This window comes from Mercenaria mercenaria, chromosome 9, assembly GCF_021730395.1.
Source record: "Mercenaria mercenaria strain notata chromosome 9, MADL_Memer_1, whole genome shotgun sequence".
In the NCBI taxonomy this organism is placed as follows: Eukaryota; Metazoa; Mollusca; class Bivalvia; order Venerida; family Veneridae; genus Mercenaria; species Mercenaria mercenaria.
In genome coordinates this window covers 15,268,450-15,289,381 of record NC_069369.1, presented here as the reverse complement: position 1 = coordinate 15,289,381, position 20,932 = coordinate 15,268,450, and the positions used below count along the sequence as shown (strand labels likewise).

The window sequence follows — 20,932 nt, the reverse complement described above, 5'->3', positions numbered from 1 at the left end:
CAAGTCCCACCTTGAAATGGCCTGTCAATGGCGGTTTAACTTTGCCTTCCATACAGTTTTGTTGTAGAAAATGAATGATGAGAGAAAGGATTATCATTTAGGAAAATGCCCCCGGGTCCCGAGTGATGCACAGGCAAGTATCATGCCGGGTCCTTTGAGCGTCTTTTGACAATCTCCCAGGTCCTGGGTCAAACTTGTCAAATGGACATATATGGCCAGGGCCCTCGTTTGCCGATTTTTGGGGCCGAAATTCGGCCCCGTTCCCCCCTCGAAATAGTATGCTTTTTTCCCCCGAAGTATAGAAAAATTCCCCCTCGAAAGAAAAAAAATCAAGAAAAAAATCGATACCCGATAGTCTTAGGAGCGTCTCGTAACTAATGAGCCTGATAAAGTTTTACTCCTTCCTCTTATCAGTCATTTTCTACAGTAAAACTATATCCACGATAAACACGTGTATTCAAAATAAACACACGCGGTCATGCCCTCCTGCCTTTGATCTTCTGCTAAATTCCCGCTCTTTATCATGTGGACATGCCACGCTGATTTTTCTTTATCAGCAAGTTACGTCACGGCGAGTGAACATAGGTAATGAGAATCAATGAAGTGTTAACATTAATTGATAAAGCGGTACCCGTATTGAGCCTGCATACTGTCAAAAAAGGCGCCAATTATTAAATTATCGTAATTAAGCGACCAGCTGATTACCGAGATTTCTTCATGCAAACTTTAAATTAGCTCATTGTTTAATGATTGTACCTTAATATCAACCAGAAAATCCACAAATTTAAATGGATTTGGAAAGTAAAAATAAGTTTAGAATGTCCGTTCACGATTCTAATTACACCCGATGACATATGCAATTTTTCCAAAATTCACTAAAAAAACTTGACTTTCAGTGCAATTTTTAATGAAAAGTAGCATCATTATTTGAGGAACTATCTCTGGTTTACCTTAGTGGACCAAGTTTACTGGCAAAAACAACATTTCAGAGGACATTCCAAAAGTGTACCAGTATCCGGATAGTACTTTTTTGGATACATTTTTACAGTGTTTTAGCACTTTTCTGCTAACAAAAAAAAAATATGGAAGAAAAACCTCATCAGATTAAAATGAATTTTGATAAAAATTTATTTACAATATCAGATTATATGACCTGAAACAGAAATTATTATTATGTTATTATGATGTAACATGTTCTTGGTTTTAGTAGCTATTAATTACTTAGTATTACTTTATAAGAAAATATAGTCAATTGTATTGATGTGTTGGGGCAGGACTCTTGTATTTTGAAAAAGGACCGTTCAAAATTTGGACCCTGCTCCGGCTGCTGCTGAGACAATGTCCGTGGATACTGCTAGTGCTACCGATAATGACGACATGTGAACCTCGCTTGGATATCACATAACTGATTTAATAAAAGAAAATAAAAGTTGCCTGTTTTTAATAGATTATGTTCTGTACAATACTTCAGATATATTCACATTAGTTTGATATCTGTAATACTCAACTGACCTTAATTTAAGGGGTTATGATCAGATGTCATATCTCCAGAGTGAATTCCCCCCTCCCTTGAAAACGACGCGAAATTCCCCCCTCCAAAGGCCCCGGCCCCAATCCCCCAAAATGTAGAGAGGGCCCTGATGGCCCAAAAACACAACACTTTCCACACCTTTCGTTTTTTGTATCCTGGTTACAGTACATGGGATACCTAGGGATACACCAAGTTTGTGCAGATTTTTGGTTTTATCATTATAACATTATATTATTATGCTATCATCTTAATATTTTTATCAAAATGGAACCCCAGCTCAGAATGTCAGTCTGCATGCCACTTATTGCCAGTAAAAGGGATTATAGTCAAAGGAAGTGTCTTGGGGTACGGATCCGTACCTCTAGAATCTGATTCTAGAGGTACGGAATCGTACCTCTAGACAAGCCTGTTAGGGGTTTTCTAGAGGTACGGACCTCCTTTTTCTAGATATGTAGGGTTATACATATCTTAAATTTTGTGGAAAATGAAATAAAAATAAGACTTAACCAGTGTTCACTTAAAACTTGAATCTAAATGGTTTACAGATACCAGAGTTCACCCGATTGTTTACCTTCTCTTTCAAAACCTAAATAACCGAGGAACTCCAAATGAATGCACTGTTCCGTGCCGATAAGTTTGTTGTAAAATAAACTGATGATAACAGATAAATGAGTGCTTGTAACCCTTTAATGAATTGTATTTGAAATTCAGCAGAAAAAAATAAATTAAGCATAATAATATGCACCTATTTATTTTGTTATTTAACAAGATATAATGATGATCGGCACGGACCTGATTGTTTAATAATCAATTAACCGACATTAAGTAAAAGAAACTGTTTGTAAAAACGTCCCTTATATCTCGTAACGGCTACCAAATGTGTGGAAAACATTAATAGCCTAAGGGTTAATTATCATTAAAAATATATTTTTCCCCAAAATATTTAACTTTTTTTTTTTGTTTAATCTTTATATCTTTTTTCTGCCAGTTCGAATCATCATGATTTATTCAGTGTTCCTTGGTTATTTACGTTCAGAAAGAAAATGTAACAAATCGGGTTAACGTTGTTATTAGTAAACCATTTAGATCCAAGTTTAAGGTGAATTCTGATGAATTCTTATTTGTTATTTCATTTTCAACAAGATTTGAAATGTAAATGACCCTTAATTACTAGAAAATCGGACGTCCGTACCCCTAGAAAACCCCTTACAGGCTTGTCTAGATGTACGGATCCGTACCCCTAGACACTTCCATAGTCAAAACATACCCAAACCAAAATGTACCCAAAAATACATTTTAAAAATACATTGGGTACATTATGACTTTACCATGTGGGTATATTTTGGTTTGGGTATGTTTAAAACTTTTGACCTGCACCCAGTAAAAGAAATTTTATGATATGAAAATTTATAAGGCAGTGGCTAGGGTTACGATACCGTAATCCTAGCCTCTGATTCTAGGATTACGGAAGTTCCGTATTTCTAGACAACCCTATAAGAATAGGCTAGGATCACGGAAGTATTTAAGAGGAATCAAATATATATGTTAGGACATGCATAAATGATGTTGTTAACTTAATTGTTTCACTTAAAATAGCGATTTTTCATGTCTGCCATATTATTTCGTGTTATCAATCTGCCATTTTGGGTTAGTAAAATATAGGTGGACAGTTATTTATGCGCTGTTGATGAATGATAAAAGTTAAAATATTCTTAATGAAAATAGTAATGTTTCAATGTTTACATAATTGTCCAGCTATATCCGGGCCACATCACGAGGAGTGATAGTTCAATTGGCCCATTTCTTTTACTTTTCAATTTCCATAAAAAATAATCGTTTTTTTTTTTTTAAATATTGTTGTAATTTTGTTTTTATTTAGAGTATGTTATTATTTCATAGTCATGATTATGCAATTTTTTTCTTTCATTTTTAATTGTTTTTCTCTATTTTGTTTTGTTTTCTCTTTCTTCTTTTACTAACCCATAATACGACAGACATGAAAAATCGCTATTTTAAGTGAAACAATTAAGTTAACAACATCATTTATGCATGTCCTAACATATATATGATTCCTTTTAAATACTTCCGTAATCCTAGCCTATTCTCATAGGGTTGTCTAGAAATAAGGAACTTCCTTAATCCTAGAATCGGAGGCTAGGATTACGGTACTGTAACCCTAGTTCAATAACATTAAACTTGCACAGGTCGCCTTTTAATATCTGGACATTCAACATGTCCCTGTGTCAAGTTTAATCGAATGTCAGCCATTCGCATAGCACAGATTACGACTTTATTTTATTGAAGTGTAATGTAGGAAAACTCTCAAATACGTGAAACACTGGTTTACCGTAACTAAAACTGCACCACCAATCACTTCCCCAACGTATTTCACAGAAACTTCTAGCGTAATTTATTGAAATATCATGAACAATACAACACCGGATAAATATATAGAATCAATTATACATGTTTAGACGAAAACAAATACGTTTAGCCTACGACACTTGTAAAAAATCTGCAGCCATTATTTAACGCATGGGTACCGCCGAACGCATGCGGACTAGCCTTTTAAGCTGCTTTGATAGGACTTTACAACTAATTTAAGTAACTTTTATTAAAATTACAACCAATACATGCTGATTACACCCATCGATTATAAACATATGCATACTACATAGACAATACGTTAGTAATGGGCCGCATTTTTTTTTCAAATCCGACCGTGAGAATATTTTTTCATCAAAAATTAATCTTTATAATAAAGAAGATTTGACAGTTCGTGTTGTGTTGTGAAAGTGAATGGATGTAAATTTCATTGTCAAAGTGCGGACTGATCTTCAATATCTTCAGTAAGACAGTATGTTCAATTGATGTGTAAATTAAGTTTCTTTGTCCGTTGCTGGTATTTAGCTATCACTTTCAAGTCACTTCTACCGTGAACTTGTAAAACCTTCCGCAAGAACTTTTGCGGAAAGCTCTACCGGGAAATTCATACTTTCGATAAAACGTCGGACTATGTGAAATGTCAAAATCGTAAAATATTGAAGTCTGGCGTTTACTTATAGAACTACCGTAACCCTACCCACTGCCAATTTATAAATAATTCAGGTCTAAATGCAAAATTTATCAACTTATCCTCTATACCCTAAAATCCGCTACACCCTAATGCACTGTACTAGGTCTATATCTAAATGTATGTACTCGAAACAACAATATTTAGGTAGAAATGTCCCTGAGCAAAAAATAAACAAAAAAAACATCTGTCACAGATTCTGTTACACTGGAATAAAATTTTTTACCCACCCGCAGCCAACTCCTTACGTAGATTTTCAATGGAGTTGATGAAATCTTCTAAAGTGTCTACAGAGTGATCGTTAAGACCGCCAAATTTAGTCAAAACTTTGTCAATTTCTCTCTCAACCGTTAAACACGAATCCATCTTTTTGTTGTGTTGTTGTTGTTGTTGTCGTTTAATTCCAAGGGAGGCGACTGCGGTAGGGATAGAGTGCGAAATGGACTCCATTTCGCGAAATGGACTTTACGTCTACGAAATGGACTTTTATTATTTAAAATACGCCTTAAATTTCAAATATATATGTATTTTCTTAAATGATTCTGATAGAGGATAGTTTCACCTACATGATGATTATTTTGTATGGTAAATTGGCTGGGTGAAGGTTGGCACGAAAATGTCCATTTCGGAGAGCGCTGTTTTAATACATTGAAATATTTTGGTTATAGATTAGAAACAAATATTATCAAAAGTGACAAACATTTAATATTACTTCTAATATATCATATCTGTTTATGAAAATACAAACTTCAACAAATTTAGACCCGCAATTAAGAAAATACAAGTCCATTTTGTATAACTTTGGCGCGAAAAAAGTCCGTTTCAGAGGACGCAGTCTGAATAAATTGTAATATTTTGATTATAACTTGGAAAAATAATTTATCCAAGGTGACAAATATTTATTTTACCTCTTATCTATAATATCTATTTACGAAAATACATATAATTTTTTCATTAAAGTTCCATTTGAGAAAATAAAAGTCCATTTCGTAGGATCGAGGCGGTCTTAATAAATTATAATATTTTAGTTATAAATTAAAAAAAAAAAAATTTTCAAAAGTGACCAATACTTTAACCTATCATATCTTCTTATGAAAATACAAATTTCATCAAAATTAAACCCACAGTTAAGAGAATAAAAGTCCATTTAGTAGAAGTTTGGCGCGAAAATGTCCATTTCAGAGGACGTGGCCTTACTAACTTGTAATATTTTGGTTATAAGTTACAAAAATAATTTATAAAAGGTGACCAATATTTAGTATTACCTTTAACCTATCATATCTTCTTATGAAAATACAAAAATCATCAAAATTAAACCCATAATTAAGAAAATAAAAGTCCATTTCGTTGAATTTTGGCACGAAAATGTCCATTTCGGACGACGTGGTCTTAATAAATTGTAATATTTTGGTTAAAAATTAGAAAAATATATTATCAAAAGTGATCAACATTTAGTTTTACCTCTAATCTATCATACCGTTTTATAAAAAATGTATATTTCATCAAAATTAAACCCATAATTAAGAAATAAAAGTCCATTTTGTAGAATTTTTGCACGAAAATGTCCATTTCGGAGGACGCGGTCTTAATAAATTTGCAATATTTTTTTTTAAAAATTAAAAATAATGAATTTTTCAAAGTGATCATATTTAGCTTTACCTATTATCAATCATATATATGGAAGAAAATACATATAACTTTTTCATTAAAGTCACAATTAAGAAAATAAAAGTCCATTTCGTAGACGTAAAGTCCATTTTGCGAAATGGAGTCCATTTCGCACTCTATCCCTATCCAGGCGACTGTACCTTCGGGTAATGTATAAACTTTTACCACATGCAAATCTGTTTCATCCCGACAGTTAGTTCGACGGGACAAACATGGTAGATATTTTTGTAGAGGAAACAGTGATCTAATTAAATAAACAGAAACTCTGTTTTAACACAATCTCAATGTTTTTAATTAGGATGATACATATAAATCATCGGCATGCTGCAGTTGATTTCATCAAATGACAAAGTTATTGCGATCTGAACATACCTCCCCTATTCTGTCCACTTGCTGTAACAAATATTCAAATGCACTGAAGACCATAATAATACAAACTAAATGAACTTTGAACACTGTGTCAAAAGTGGATAAAAGTCAAATGTAAGCGATAGATTCAACATGTTGTCACGAAACTGGTCAGCTTTTAACAAGGAGTGTTCAAAAGGTCCCTTGATTTCCCAATTTGACACCACTGTCAGTGTTTTTCTGTGTTGTAAAACAACTGAAAATGTTGTTAAAGCTGGAAGTGTAGATTCTTTAGTTCCTTTTCGATTCTTACATGTTATCAAGGATTATATCGTTTGCGATCGTTATATAGGGAAAATAAATCGGACCGTGTTATAATCTCTCCTTATATAGATTGTTTGTTTGTATGTTAAATGATAGTCTTGTTTTGTCGGAAAATAGCTTGTATTAGCTAGTGTTGAAATGTTTGTTAAAACCAACGTTAAATAAAGATTATCTTATCTTATCTTAAAAGATGTGCACAACATAGGACTGACTTGCACGGGGGCCCTGATATTCGTTAGAATTGATTCCCCACTAAACATGCAAACTAAGTTAGTGAAAAACCAGTCCCACGTGTGTATCTGCTACTACAACTGTAACAAATTATGTTGAACCATTTATATATGTCACACCATCGTACAGCGAGTAGAATCAGCGGATTAGAAAAAATATGTGCTTGATACATTTGAGCAAATAGCATCTTCCTAATGTGCTTCGTACGATTTTGCCTTGTCCCTCACTCATATGCATACATTTGTATTGGTATAATGTCAGTTTCCCCTTATGTATGACAAACAAAGGTGTGCTTACCTACTAGTTTTTCTATTTCTTTCAAAATTGAGTTGAGAGACATTTCACTCCTTCCACCCGAATATCATTTACCATCACAAACTCATTAGTTAATTCACGCATATATATATATTTTCTATTTGACTGAACGTTTCTTTTTTTATATAAATGTAACAATAATAACTGGTCTTGAAATTATTGTTTTTTTTTTGTTTTTTTTTTATGCTAAATAGATACGTATAGATAGATCTGTTACCCATTTTTATTGATTGATTCTTTGAATGACTTTTTCACGAGCCTTAATGACTTTGTATGATTATTGTTGTATCACAGTATGAGAGGGATGCTACATTTTGTTTCGAAATTCATTTTAATGATTATTTTACTAAAATTAGGAGATTTGAACTGATATGGATCTGGATAGCATGGTAAGTGTATTTTCTACATGTTTGTGTAAGATAAAAAAAAATATTTATTACCCTATGCCATTATGTTATGCATATATTTCAATATTCGAGCATGATTACCATGATTTGCAATTAGATTAAAGTACTATACGAATGCCACTGTTGGTAACGTATCTATTACTAGTATTTATTGTAACGTATCAATTCTATAGTAAGTAATGTATTTTACAACAGAATACGATAAGATATTCTTTTAAACCTTTGTCTAGATAATAAAACTATACTCATCATCAAAGTTCCTTTTTAGGCTAAATGGTACTAAGCAATATATGATAGACAAACAGCTTTTGATTTTTAATTTAAAATCTATAGGTATTTGATAAGTAACAGGAAACAGTCACGTGTAGATCAAGTTATTTTCTTTGTATCGGAAGCCATCTTTCATTCATGATTTTTTCTTTTCTCAGAGACAAATCTCATTATTTTTTGTTACCGACCGTGACAAGTCAGCGAGCACTACAAAGAAGTAGATTCTATATTTATATACGAATATTGAACGTCAATTGGTGGTTGCTGTTTTTCGTTGTCACAGTTATCCTGGGGATCAAGAAGCTTTCAATATCTAGGAAACCCATCTCCATCAATATTTACTCAAATTTCCTTTTTGGTAGCAAGCATGTCACAGTCTAAAAGCCTTCCAGCGCACATTCCGCACAACACTCCTTAAAGTGTAATACAAATGTATTATGTTTCAGAGCTATATAATTATACATGTACCCAAAGAGCTAAAAATACTTTATACTTCTTTAATGTACCTTATTACGTTAGAACCTTGAACATTTCTGCTTAGATAAAACTAGGTTGCTCGAGTGCGTCAGTTACTTACACGTGCAGTTTTCCCGCCAAAAGTACAAAAGTATAGCTAATAGATTAACTGGTGGACGCAGTGGTCGAGACGCTTTCCTGAGGAGGTGAAGGCCCCTGGTTCTAACCCAGGCTACTCCCACAGCGGTGTGTCCAAGGCACTTTATCACGATTGCCTCAGTCGACCCAGCTGTAAATGGGAACCAGCAAATTGCTGGGGGTAAGGTATAATTGGTTTTTAACTGTTCTTAAAATAGGGCCGCTCAAAATCTCTACAGAGCTTATGTTAATTTTACCTTTACCTTTATAGCGGATACCCAGGATGTGTACGAAATATAACGTGTATGGTACGGGAATAGTGCGGTAGCCAGAATTAACAAGGTTATTTCCCTTTTTTAAAAAATCACCATTTGTAGCAACGAAAGGAAAAATAGAAATAATTTATTTGTACTGAAACATGAAGGTAATTTTCTTTAGCCGCCGTGTTAGCAACTTTTCGTTTAGAAATCCATTTTTGCATTTCAATTTTATAGTGATCTGAATTTTTAAGCTGGCCAATCCTAAAAATGGTGCAGGTCTTACCGTGCTAAATTTCTAGAATGAATTTGTTCATCTTTCAGTTTGAACAGTACCATTAACTGTTAAAAGGGGTGTTTATCAAAAAGTTACAGACTGAATGGCGAACAGTGCAGATCTTATCAGACTTCATGGATAAAGGTGGGCGATATACCGCGGTAGACCGGTTATTGCGATGTTTTTTCCCGACGATACGATATTGCGATATGATTTTCGAATACCGGTTATTTTATAACATTAAGTAACACTAAAGTAAACCAAGAAGATTCACAAAAAAATCCTTTTCTAGCAGCCAGCACGATTCAACTTTGTTTTCATTTTTCTCCTTTCATTTCCGGTGCAGGTAGCTGACTGGTTTACAGCTATTTTACGGACCCAATTCCACATAATAAAACCAATAAGAAAATTTAGATAAATATCATTTCGTATTTGTCAGCGACTCATTAGTAATTTTTCTGTCAACTAGAATTTATTATTTATACAACAGCTATACCACTTTCCTCGTTTATAATCGGTGAATTGAGCAACCTGTGTAATATGATTGTATCCGTAAACCGAATGTAGTGCCGCACAATAAATCAAATAATATTTTGACGCAGTCTGCTTTCGCTTTTGAATATTCAGTAATACTCCCCATAATCTAGTCAAAACTTTTTATTTTTTTGTTTACTGGTATTTTTATTTAATGAGAAGGTCGAGCAAACACTCGTGTTGTTGATACTAGTCATTTTACTTATTTTTAATTGAATAAATTTGAAAAAAAAACAGTATGATTCGTCATGTTTTTGTTCATTAAATAACTGGTACAATATATCACAGTATATTGCAATATCCACATACAATATTGCAATATATCGCAATACCAATTTTCGTGGCAATACCCACCCCTATTCATGGATGTGCAGGCTGATCATGATCTATCATCTACACTGGTTGCAAAGGCAGAATCAGTTGTGTCCAGCATGATAAAGGTTAATCCAGATCAGTTTATTGGCAAGCAGTGATAAAATTCAATTTTTTTTGGAGACGTTTTTCATTATTACATTTTTTGTATAAATAATTGCAAGCAGTGATAAATTCAAATAAGTAGTTGTATTTTATTTTTAAAGATAATCACAGAGATTTTTATTTTTCATTCTAACACGATCCGCAGCAATTGCTATATAAACATATAGCGAAATCGCCTATACATGAATCTACGATAAAATATGGTTGGCTGTTACATTTCACCCCCCTAAGAGATTCTACTTCAGTTCCATTACATACGAATTATTTCAGGGCCAAACGGTTGAAAACAGCATTTCAAAAACATAAATATAATAAAAATTCATAATGACTTATATGTAGGTCCATAAAACACGTTCTTATCTCTACGAGCGAATTCACTTAGCTTAATTATGATTCAGCGGTGACGTCATAAATGTATGACATAAAAGTATGACGTCATAATGATGTGACATCATATAAAAATTAAAATTTAAGCTCGTCACTCGTAACACAGGGTTAACTCGCCTAACTTGATGATTATGTTCATAATTAGTTTGCGAGATGTTAGATTACTAATTTATGAATACTTCTCAAAATTCTGATAAAAAAGAAACAAATATCTATACGTTCCATTGGCTTTGCAACACTCTCTAACCATAGGGGGGAAATTGTAACAGCATATGACCCGAATGACGTATTACGCTGAAAATGTAGTACTGTAAAATGCGAATTATTTGCGTTGTTAGAATCGAAATAATAAATATGTTCCAATAATTTTATCAATTAATAAAACATGGGCAGTCGTTTGGATGCGAATAATTAAATCACTCGTGCTACGCACTCGTGATTTAATTATTACGCATCCAAACTCCTGCCCATATTTTATTAACTGATAAAATATAGGAACAGATTTATTATTTCTTAATTATTCCGTGTTTAAATCCATATGATGGAACATAAACTTTTAATTTGAAAACCAATCCCAAAATTATTGTTAAGGCCATGCCAAATTGATATGTCGTTCGTCGGAACTACCACATCAATAATTTCATTCCCGAGAAAAAAAAATAAAAATTACCAGCCCGCACGTACATAAAAATCTCCGAAATTTTTTTTCGATCACGCGGTCCGGAATAATAACGGCAAAACAGGTTTTATCGCTGTTTTAATGCGTCAAAGTGATATTGATCGGATTTCATGCGTCCGTAATACATGTAGCTTATGATCCAAACTCAAAAAGTCAGGAATTATGGTGTTGTTCATCATTTGTTTTAAATCTGGAGTGTCTGTGCTAGTGCCACACATGGCCTTCGATGTGCCGGTAGCTAATGAAATAGGCACATTCTACTTTTGTTCAATACAGTGAAAAGAATGAAGCCCGACTTGTAAGACGTGCACGGGGATGCAGTTAAAAATATTTGGAAATATTGTTCAGATATAAAGTTTTCAAACCATTTGTTATCAGTGTTTAATTCAGCATGTTAGATCTAGAGCCCAAAGCTGAGGCCAACTACTACTTAAAAAAATATTTGTTCACAGATCCTGACCGACCTATCACATTGTCTCGGCCCAAATCTTTTTGAACGTAACTTCTTTAGTACAGCAGTCAGATATTCTATCAAAAACGCATTTAGTCAATTTAAAAAATTTTTTAGCTTTTCAAATAAGTAGTGTTGATATGAAAATAATTTGTAACCCCAGTTTTGCCTGTTTGTTTCACATGACGCCAGGATATATTTAAAATTGGCTGTAAATTGATTGAACGAAAGAAACTGAAAAAAACAGACTTCCCAACTCTAAATTCTAGTTCAGTCAAAGCACAACAAACACACTTTTAAGGGTGGCCATATTGGGATCATTCTTTGTCCATCTGTTATTATTTTTGCCTGAAGTGAATCTCTACCACAAAAGCTTAAGCTAGCCTGATCAAGATCTGTTAAGAAATTATTCCAAAAGGGGTTCGAGCAATGTCGAAGCATCTGTATGCCCAACTCCGTTTGGTCTCACTGGTCAAGTGGTTTATTACTTCCCCTCACCTCTATGGGTTGGAGTTCCACTAGGGCACAAATTTGTTCATGTGTCAAAGCCGTCTAACTGTGATTCAGAAGAAATGTTATTCCCCACAATCATGTGCCTGTTTTTGTCTTAAATATTCCTCATCCTGTGCCATTAAAAAGGCACGTCTTCAGATTAATGTAGAAAAATCAAAATTAAAAATAAGACACCCATTCCTTAGTAATTAAAATTACAAAATAAAAAAATAAAGTGATTCAGTGAGTTTGGCATGAATTTATTTGCAAAATCATTCATGTAGGCTTTAAAACATATAGAAAAGCTATATACTGTGTTACCCACACTGTAAATGTTTGATTTCTGTGTTATTTCTAAAGAAATGTTAACTTTATATATAATCATAACCGCCTCCTCAAGGGTTCAAGCTGGGAAAAAAAATAAAAAACGCCCGCTCGCTCCATGTAAAATCTACCCGCCTCTGAAAAAAAAAAAAAAATAAAAATTTCGCTCGCCCGCTCCTATTTTTTTTGAAAATTTTCCGAAGAACTATTAATCAATCTGGTATGGCCTAAGTGTATATTTATTTCTAATACTAGCAACTATGTATGCAATCTTATCCTGTGAGAACAACTTTAATTTAACTCAATCTTTTCTTTAGAAATGTTGTGAACAATTTCTATGGACATGAGCTGATTAAATCAAAGATATTTTCACAGGTAATTATCGCCGATTGTCAGTGCTACACTATGAGATGTAATTACTATATTATAGGTGGTACATTAGGTGTCAAAGTGGTACATAAAAGACCTGGTACATAAATGGACTGGTACATAAATGGCCACATTGTCTTCCATTCAATTGATGTTTATGTGAATAAATAGCAAAACACAAGTTTGTCACTGTTTTAAACAAGGCATCCTAAAGTTTACACATATTTGTCATGTGATCGATAACGATCAACAGCACTGTCAGCTGTACTGAGTGTAATGGCGAACATGTAAATACAGCAAGGTAGCAAAAATGAAACATATAGTGTTTACACTTTATTAACATGTTTTACTGTTACGTTTAAACAATAAAATGATTCAGTTTTATTTTGTTTTACAATTTCATCATATATATAAGTATTTTGCCTGATCGTGTTTTTATCAAGGTATATTTTCACCACAGAAAAGGTTTTTACTGGTTTTTGTGATACAGAGAGGGATTCTGCCCTATCATGAAAATATCTCAGAATCAGTTCTGACGTTAAATTATTTGGACTAGTCAGAACGTACCCAAACCAAAATGTACCCACATGGTAAAGCCAAAATGTATCCAAAATACATTAAAATATAATGTAAAGTGTATCCAAACAATGTATCCCGTTTTTTATTTATATTATTATTATACCAGATTTATATAGTGCCTGTTTCATAATAAACACTTTCAAAGGCGCTTTACATATAGCAAACACAGCCGCACAGGGTGCGAAATTCATCCTCTACTAGTACAGACACAGAGTGATCTGACCAGAGGGACAGAGTGACATAATGCCCCCAGAACAGATAGAGAGAAATCATTTTAGATACAGGCCTGTCCGGCTAACTTAGCCTAGCTCTTTGCAAATAGACAGTCTGGTTCTTTAACGTGTCCAGTGTATAGCACCAATACAGGCGAAACTGTCTTTCCTGGGAAGAACCAGTACAGGCCTCTTAGTTAGATGGGAGACACTCAAGAGCATCTTAGAAATTTCCAGTGCATGGACGGGGATTCGATCCCCGGACCTCTGGATTGACAGTCAAGCGTGTTACCACTAGACCATTGGCCCACCAGTTATTACTAAGTCTGTTATATAATAATTTTGATTTTTCAGTTAAACAGTATGACATCTAATCAATGGGGTAACTTAAGTTAATAGATAGGAATAGAACCCTACATCAAAGCAATAAGTAGCTAACAAAATTCAGCTCAGAGGTGTTTATATGCGGTCACACATTAAACCGGAATCCACCTAAAAACCGGAATACACCGGAATACACTTTCTATAACCGGAATACACCTGTATTTTTTTTAATTAAAGGTATTTTTGAAGGTTTTTTGATATAATTCAATCATATATATCATAAATAATCAACATACCAAAGGAAAATACAATACGTTCATGCAAAAACGATTTTATAAGAGATTGAAATTCGGCGACCGCGCGGGAAATTACCATAACCGAAATACTCCCGTATTTCTTCAACATATGCTATTTTTGAAGTGGTTTATGACTGAATTCAAAAATATATATCATAAATAATTAATTTCCAAAATGAAATTAAAATACTTTGCGCATTACGTTTGAAAATCGGCGAAGGCACTGGAAATTTGCGTATTCGTAAGTGAATTTCCATGCCCTAAAATTCTCTAATGTGACCCGTATTTTTAAATAAATCGTATTTTTAGGGTTTATGATAGAAATCAATCATATCTAAAATAAATAATTAATTTACAAAAACATACATGTACAAAGATGCATTTAAATCCGCAATGACATCGTATTGCTTTATTTAAAACCACATTTCTATTTACGTTCACGAGGTCACGTACGCTAACAGAAATCTGTTTGCCAAAAATCGTTTTACTCCATTTATTTAAATTGCTGCCGCTTTTTCATTATTTAAGATTTTTTTATTCTGTTCTTTGTACTTTCTGGTCACTGTATCGAAACCTAATCAGAAATCGTGCCAGAAATCTGTCAATAATCAGGGCTTTTTCAGCCCGTTTCACGGGGCCGATATTCAGCCCCACCCTTACAGAAGAAAAAGGCCTGCTGCGTACTCTTGCTGTGTACATACTGCGTATATGATGCGTTCATGATGTGTACTGAAATCAAGGGCTTTAAATAGTACACAGGATATACACCGCACATACACAGATAGTACGTTTGTAGTACACTTTTGACATGCAAATGAGCTCTGCCGCATACTAATTGCTGCGTACATGCTGTGGACTACATAGTACACAGGATGTACGCTGGAGGAAATTAGTATGCGGGAAATAGTACGCAGCATGTACGCGGCACATACACTTTTCACATGCAAATGAGCCTGCGGTGTACTACCCCTGTGGCGTACATGCTGTGTACTCCTGCGGCGTACATGCTGTGTACTCCTGGCCCGAGTCCTGCGGCGTACATGCTGTGTACTCCTGCTGCATACATGCTATGTACTCTTGTGGCGAAACTGCTGTGATAATGTAAATTCCTTACCCCACCAACTTTCGTATGCAAATGCTGATCATTTGGACAGAAAAAAAAACAGAAAAAAGATAAGTGACATGCATCAATAAGTATTTACCCTTACCAAAATAATGTAGATTGATGTTATCAAATAAATTAGTATGCTTTTCTTCATCCACTTTTCAATGAAATAAATCAATTTTTGTAGCATGTAATTTGGTAAACATTTGAAGAAAATGGCGTAACTGCATCAAGGGGAAACAACTTTAATGCAACTAAATATAAGCGTTATGATTTATTATAGACGATGTGTGCGTAGTATGTATTTATTTTGATTAAAATCCATCTGAGAACAATCTAGGACTGGATTTATATAAGCATTTATACACTTTTACGTCCGTAAAAAGTAGCGCACCAAAAAATTTTGGATTGATTTTTTCCAACGGGGCGAGCGCAATTAGCCAAAAACGTTCTGAAAATATATGAGCGGCAAATCTGATGAACAACTTTTTAATTTGGTGAGGCCTTAATGAGTTAACATAATGAGCATTAAAGCCTTTATAAAACATGATAGAATGGTGTTTTGCTTAAGAGTATTCAAATATCAGTGAGAGCTATTAATTCTTCTCATTCGGACGCTGTTGAGGCATTATCTTGGTAATTATTTCATGTATTACAAAATGTAATGCAACGAAGTTCAAATAAGGCTTTTACTTCACAACAGCGGGTGTTAAGTGCTGTGTGGTGGCCGTAAAAAGTCGCCCCAACTTCATCTCAGTGTTGTTTATTTTCTGGTCCTTCGGGATCATTGATTTAAACTCATTTAGATTTGAAGATTGAATACTGCTTAAGCCGGTGCTAGGGGGCGTGGGCAGTGTTGCATTTTCCATTACTGTTCATGAACAGACTCAATCAAACCGAGTCTGCAATTTTCACTGTTTGCATTGTTTTCGGTGCTTCCGAGGGATCTACTTTCCAGATTTTATTAACCAGGTTTTCAACGAAAACCTGAGTTATTAGATTGGGGTAGATGTCGGTTGGGCGGGCGGGCGGTGGCGGTGGCGGCGGCGGCGTCAAACTGGTGTTTCCGGTCAATAACTTTTGTTTCGGTAAAGATATTTGAATAAAACTTGGTATGTATGTAGCTTATATCAAGACAAAGGCTGGGATTGATTTTAGGGTTTCTGGGATCAAGGTCAAGGTCACTGTTACTTTAAAAAGAAAAAGGGTTTCCGGTCAATAACTTTTGTTTCAGTAAAGATATTTGAATAAAACCTGGTTTGTATGTAGCTTATATCAAGACAAAGGCTGGGATTGATTTTGGGGTTTCTGGGGTCAAGGTCAAGGTCACTGTTACTTAAAATAGAAAAAGGGTTTCCGGTCAATAACTTAACTTAGGAATGAGCTTTCATGATGAAACTTGGTGTATAGAAAACTTATATAAAGTTGTAGCTTGGGATTGATTTTGGGGTTTCTGGGATCAAGGTCAAGGTCATTGTTACTAAAAATAGGGTTAGGGTTAGGTTAGGGTTAGGGTTAGCATTATCTTCTACATGCATGGAGGGATTTTGATGAAAGTTGGCACAATTGTTCACCATCATGAGACGGAGTTTCATGCGCAAGAACCAGGTCCATAGGTCTAAGGTCAAGGTCACAGAGGTCAAAGGATACAAGAATGAAAACTTTGTCCAGAGCATATCTTCTTCATGCATAGAGGGATTTTGATGTAACTTGGCACAATTATACACCATCATGAGACGAAGTGTCTTGCGCAGTTCCCTTCTTTAGAATTACTTCCCTTTGTTGTTACTATAAATAGCTTATATTGTAACTTTTTCATTACTAGACGTAGGGAAAAATCGAGACCACTTTTCTGTAGTACAACATGCATGTTACATCCAATTTTGAGGTGTATTTTGACCAATCTCAACATGGTAAGGATTTCTGTGTGGACTTAAAAAAAAATTTTTGTTACTATAAATAACTTATATTGTAACTTTTTTTATAATTGACCGTAGGGAAAAACCAAGACCACTTTTCTGTGGTACAACATAGTTGTTACTTTCTAATTTTAGGTGTATTTTAAGGTATCTCTACCTGGTAAGGAGTTTTTATGTCGACTTAGAAAAACAAAAGAATTACAATGATTACTAAACAACCACAAAATTAAAATTACATCTGCAAATACAGGTGCTAGAGTAAAGAAATTTGCTGTGACGGGCGTATATTGTGACATTCTGGAACTCTTGTTTATTCTTATGAAAAGTGTTGAAAACCTGGTTTCGTGGCATTGCCGTGTTTCTTGTTTTCAATTATCCAAGTTAGAAAGCTCCAGGATTAATTCAAAATGAAAAAAATATATTTTTACACTGCATGCAAGGTGCAGCTCAGAAATCACTAAGATGTAAGCTTCACAAATGAACATTGCGAATAGTTTGGCAAATTTTCATTGTTGAGAATACCGGTAATCTGAACTATTCTATGCTATTAAGATAAAAGTTACTCGGAAATCAAGTTCTTGCTTCCAAAAAAAAAAAAAAAATGTACAAATCCTTCCTGCATGAAGTGTATAGCACCAATACAGCGAAACTGTCTTTCCTGGGAAGAACCAGTACAGGCCTCTTAGTTAGATGGGAGACACTCAAGAGCATCTTAGAAATTTCCAGTGCATGGATGGGGATTCGATCCCTGGACCTCTGGATTGACAGTCAAGCGTGTTACCACTAGACCATTGGCCCACCAGTTATTACTAAGTCTGTTATATAATAATTTTGATTTTTCAGTTAAACAGTATGACATCTAATCAATGGGGTAACTTAAGTTAATAGATAGGAATAGAACCCTACATCAAAGCAATAAGTAGCTAACAAAATTCAGCTCAGAGGTGTTTATATGCGGTCACACATTAAACCGGAATCCACCTAAAAACCGGAATACACCGGAATACACTTTCTATAACCGGAATACACCTGTATTTTTTTTAATTAAAGGTATTTTTGAAGGTTTTTTGATATAATTCAATCATATATATCATAAATAATCAACATACCAAAGGAAAATACAATACGTTCATGCAAAAACGATTTTATAAGAGATTGAAATTCGGCGACCGCGCGGGAAATTACCATAACCGAAATACTCCCGTATTTCTTCAACATATGCTATTTTTGAAGTGGTTTATGACTGAATTCAAAAATATATATCATAAATAATTAATTTCCAAAATGAAATTAAAATACTTTTGCGCATTACGTTTGAAAATCGGCGAAGGCACTGGAAATTTGCGTATTCGTAAATGAATTTCCATGCCCTAAAATTCTCTAATGTGACCCGTATTTTTAAATAAATCGTATTTTTAGGGTTTATGATAGAAATCAATCATATCTAGGGTTTCCGGTCAATAACTTTTGTTTCAGTAAAGATATTTGAATAAAACCTGGTTTGTATGTAGCTTATATCAAGACAAAGGCTGGGATTGATTTTGGGGTTTCTGGGGTCAAGGTCAAGGTCACTGTTACTTAAAATAGAAAAAGGGTTTCCGGTCAATAACTTAACTTAGGAATGAGCTTTCATGATGAAACTTGGTGTATAGAAAACTTATATAAAGTTGTAGCTTGGGATTGATTTTGGGGTTTCTGGGATCAAGGTCAAGGTCATTGTTACTAAAAATAGGGTTAGGGTTAGGTTAGGGTTAGGGTTAGCATTATCTTCTACATGCATGGAGGGATTTTGATGAAAGTTGGCACAATTGTTCACCATCATGAGACGGAGTGTCATGCGCAAGAACCAGGTCCATAGGTCTAAGGTCAAGGTCACAGAGGTCAAAGGATACAAGAATGAAAACTTTGTCCAGAGCATATCTTCTTCATGCATAGAGGGATTTTGATGTAACTTGGCACAATTATACACCATCATGAGACGAAGTGTCTTGCGCAGTTCCCTTCTTTAGAATTACTTCCCTTTGTTGCTACTATAAATAGCTTATATTGTAACTTTTTCATTACTAGACGTAGGGAAAAATCGAGACCACTTTTCTGTAGTACAACATGCATGTTACATCCAATTTTGAGGTGTATTTTGACCAATCTCAACATGGTAAGGATTTCTGTGTGGACTTAAAAAAAAATTTTTGTTACTATAAATAACTTATATTGTAACTTTTTTTATAATTGACCGTAGGGAAAAACCAAGACCACTTTTCTGTGGTACAACATAGTTGTTACTTTCTAATTTTAGGTGTATTTTAAGGTATCTCTACCTGGTAAGGAGTTTTTATGTCGACTTAGAAAAACAAAAGAATTACAATGATTACTAAACAACCACAAAATTAAAATTACATCTGCAAATACAGGTGCTAGAGTAAAGAAATTTGCTGTGACGGGCGTATATTGTGACATTCTGGAACTCTTGTTTATTCTTATGAAAAGTTTTGAAAACCTGGTTTCGTGGCATTGCCGTGTTTCTTGTTTTCAATTATCCAAGTTAGAAAGCTCCAGGATTAATTCAAAATGAAAAAAATATATTTTTACACTGCATGCAAGGTGCAGCTCAGAAATCACTAAGATGTAAGCTTCACAAATGAACATTGCGAATAGTTTGGCAAATTTTCATTGTTGAGAATACCGGTAATCTGAACTATTCTATGCTATTAAGATAAAAGTTACTCGGAAATCAAGTTCTTGCTTCCAAAAAAAAAAAAAAAATGTACAAATCCTTCCTGCATGAAGTGTACTTCAGACTTTTACCTAAAAAAATTCAAAGTATAAACACCAAAAGAAAATGAACAAGTCCCTCATGCGTATATGAAGTTTACTTCAGACTTTAACTTATAAAAAAAAAACTAAGTATAAATGCCAAAAGAAATTGTACAAGTCTTTCCCGCGTATATGAAGTGTACTGCACAAATTTCAAAGTATCTGCAGTGTACATGCAGTGTACTATTTTCTTGTACAAGTCCCTCCTGCGTACATGCAGTGTACTCCTTAAATTTTCAGAGTCTGTGCTGCGTACTTGAAGTGTACTAGTGACCTCCTGTGTACATGCTGTGTACTCGTCGAAATAGTACGCGGCATGTACGCGGCATGCGGTGTATGTAAAATGTACTCCTCTGGCGTACTACTGTGTTTGCGGCATATACACAGCAAATACGCAGCATGTACGCCACAGAGGCTTGCTTCTGTAAGGGCATTCCCAATGCCAAATATGCTCCATTTTTCCCAATCTGGAGCAAAAAATTCCCAATCCAAAGAAAGATTTCTTAACTGAAATCAATTATTTTTTGTTATTCAAAGATAATTCTTGCATATATATATAGTAAGTTTTGTTTGCCAAGAAAATCAAACAAAATGTTGGAAAAACCAACTCTTTTTCTATTTTTAGTAACATGACGTCACTCTGCAACCTCGGCAAAAAATGAATACAAGATTTTG

At 34.3% G+C, this 20,932-nt stretch overlaps 2 protein-coding genes across 6 annotated transcripts in view; one reads left to right on the top strand and one right to left on the bottom strand.

Moving 5' to 3' along the window:
• The window catches only part of LOC123546545 (E3 ubiquitin-protein ligase RMND5A-like), a 34,351-nt gene extending 29,348 nt beyond the window's left edge, over nucleotides 1–5,003 (bottom strand). For 2 of the 3 annotated variants that reach the window (XM_045332910.2, XM_045332911.2), the window contains exon 1: nucleotides 4,835–5,003. In XM_045332910.2, the coding sequence (XP_045188845.2) occupies nucleotides 4,835–4,970 (136 nt within the window). In that variant the 5' untranslated portion in view covers nucleotides 4,971–5,003. The remainder of the gene's footprint in view (nucleotides 1–4,834) is intronic. The other variant, XM_053550878.1, reaches the window with a different exon arrangement.
• Nucleotides 5,004–9,071: 4,068 nt separating this feature from the next.
• LOC123546544 (tetratricopeptide repeat protein 1-like) overlaps nucleotides 9,072–20,932 on the top strand; it is a 28,007-nt gene continuing 16,146 nt past the window's right edge. For 2 of the 3 annotated variants that reach the window (XR_008372337.1, XM_045332909.2), the window contains exon 1: nucleotides 9,072–9,185. The gene's annotated coding sequence lies outside the window, so the exon portion shown is untranslated. Of the gene's footprint in view, nucleotides 9,186–12,956; nucleotides 13,015–20,932 lie in introns of those variants that run through there. The other variant, XM_053550877.1, reaches the window with a different exon arrangement.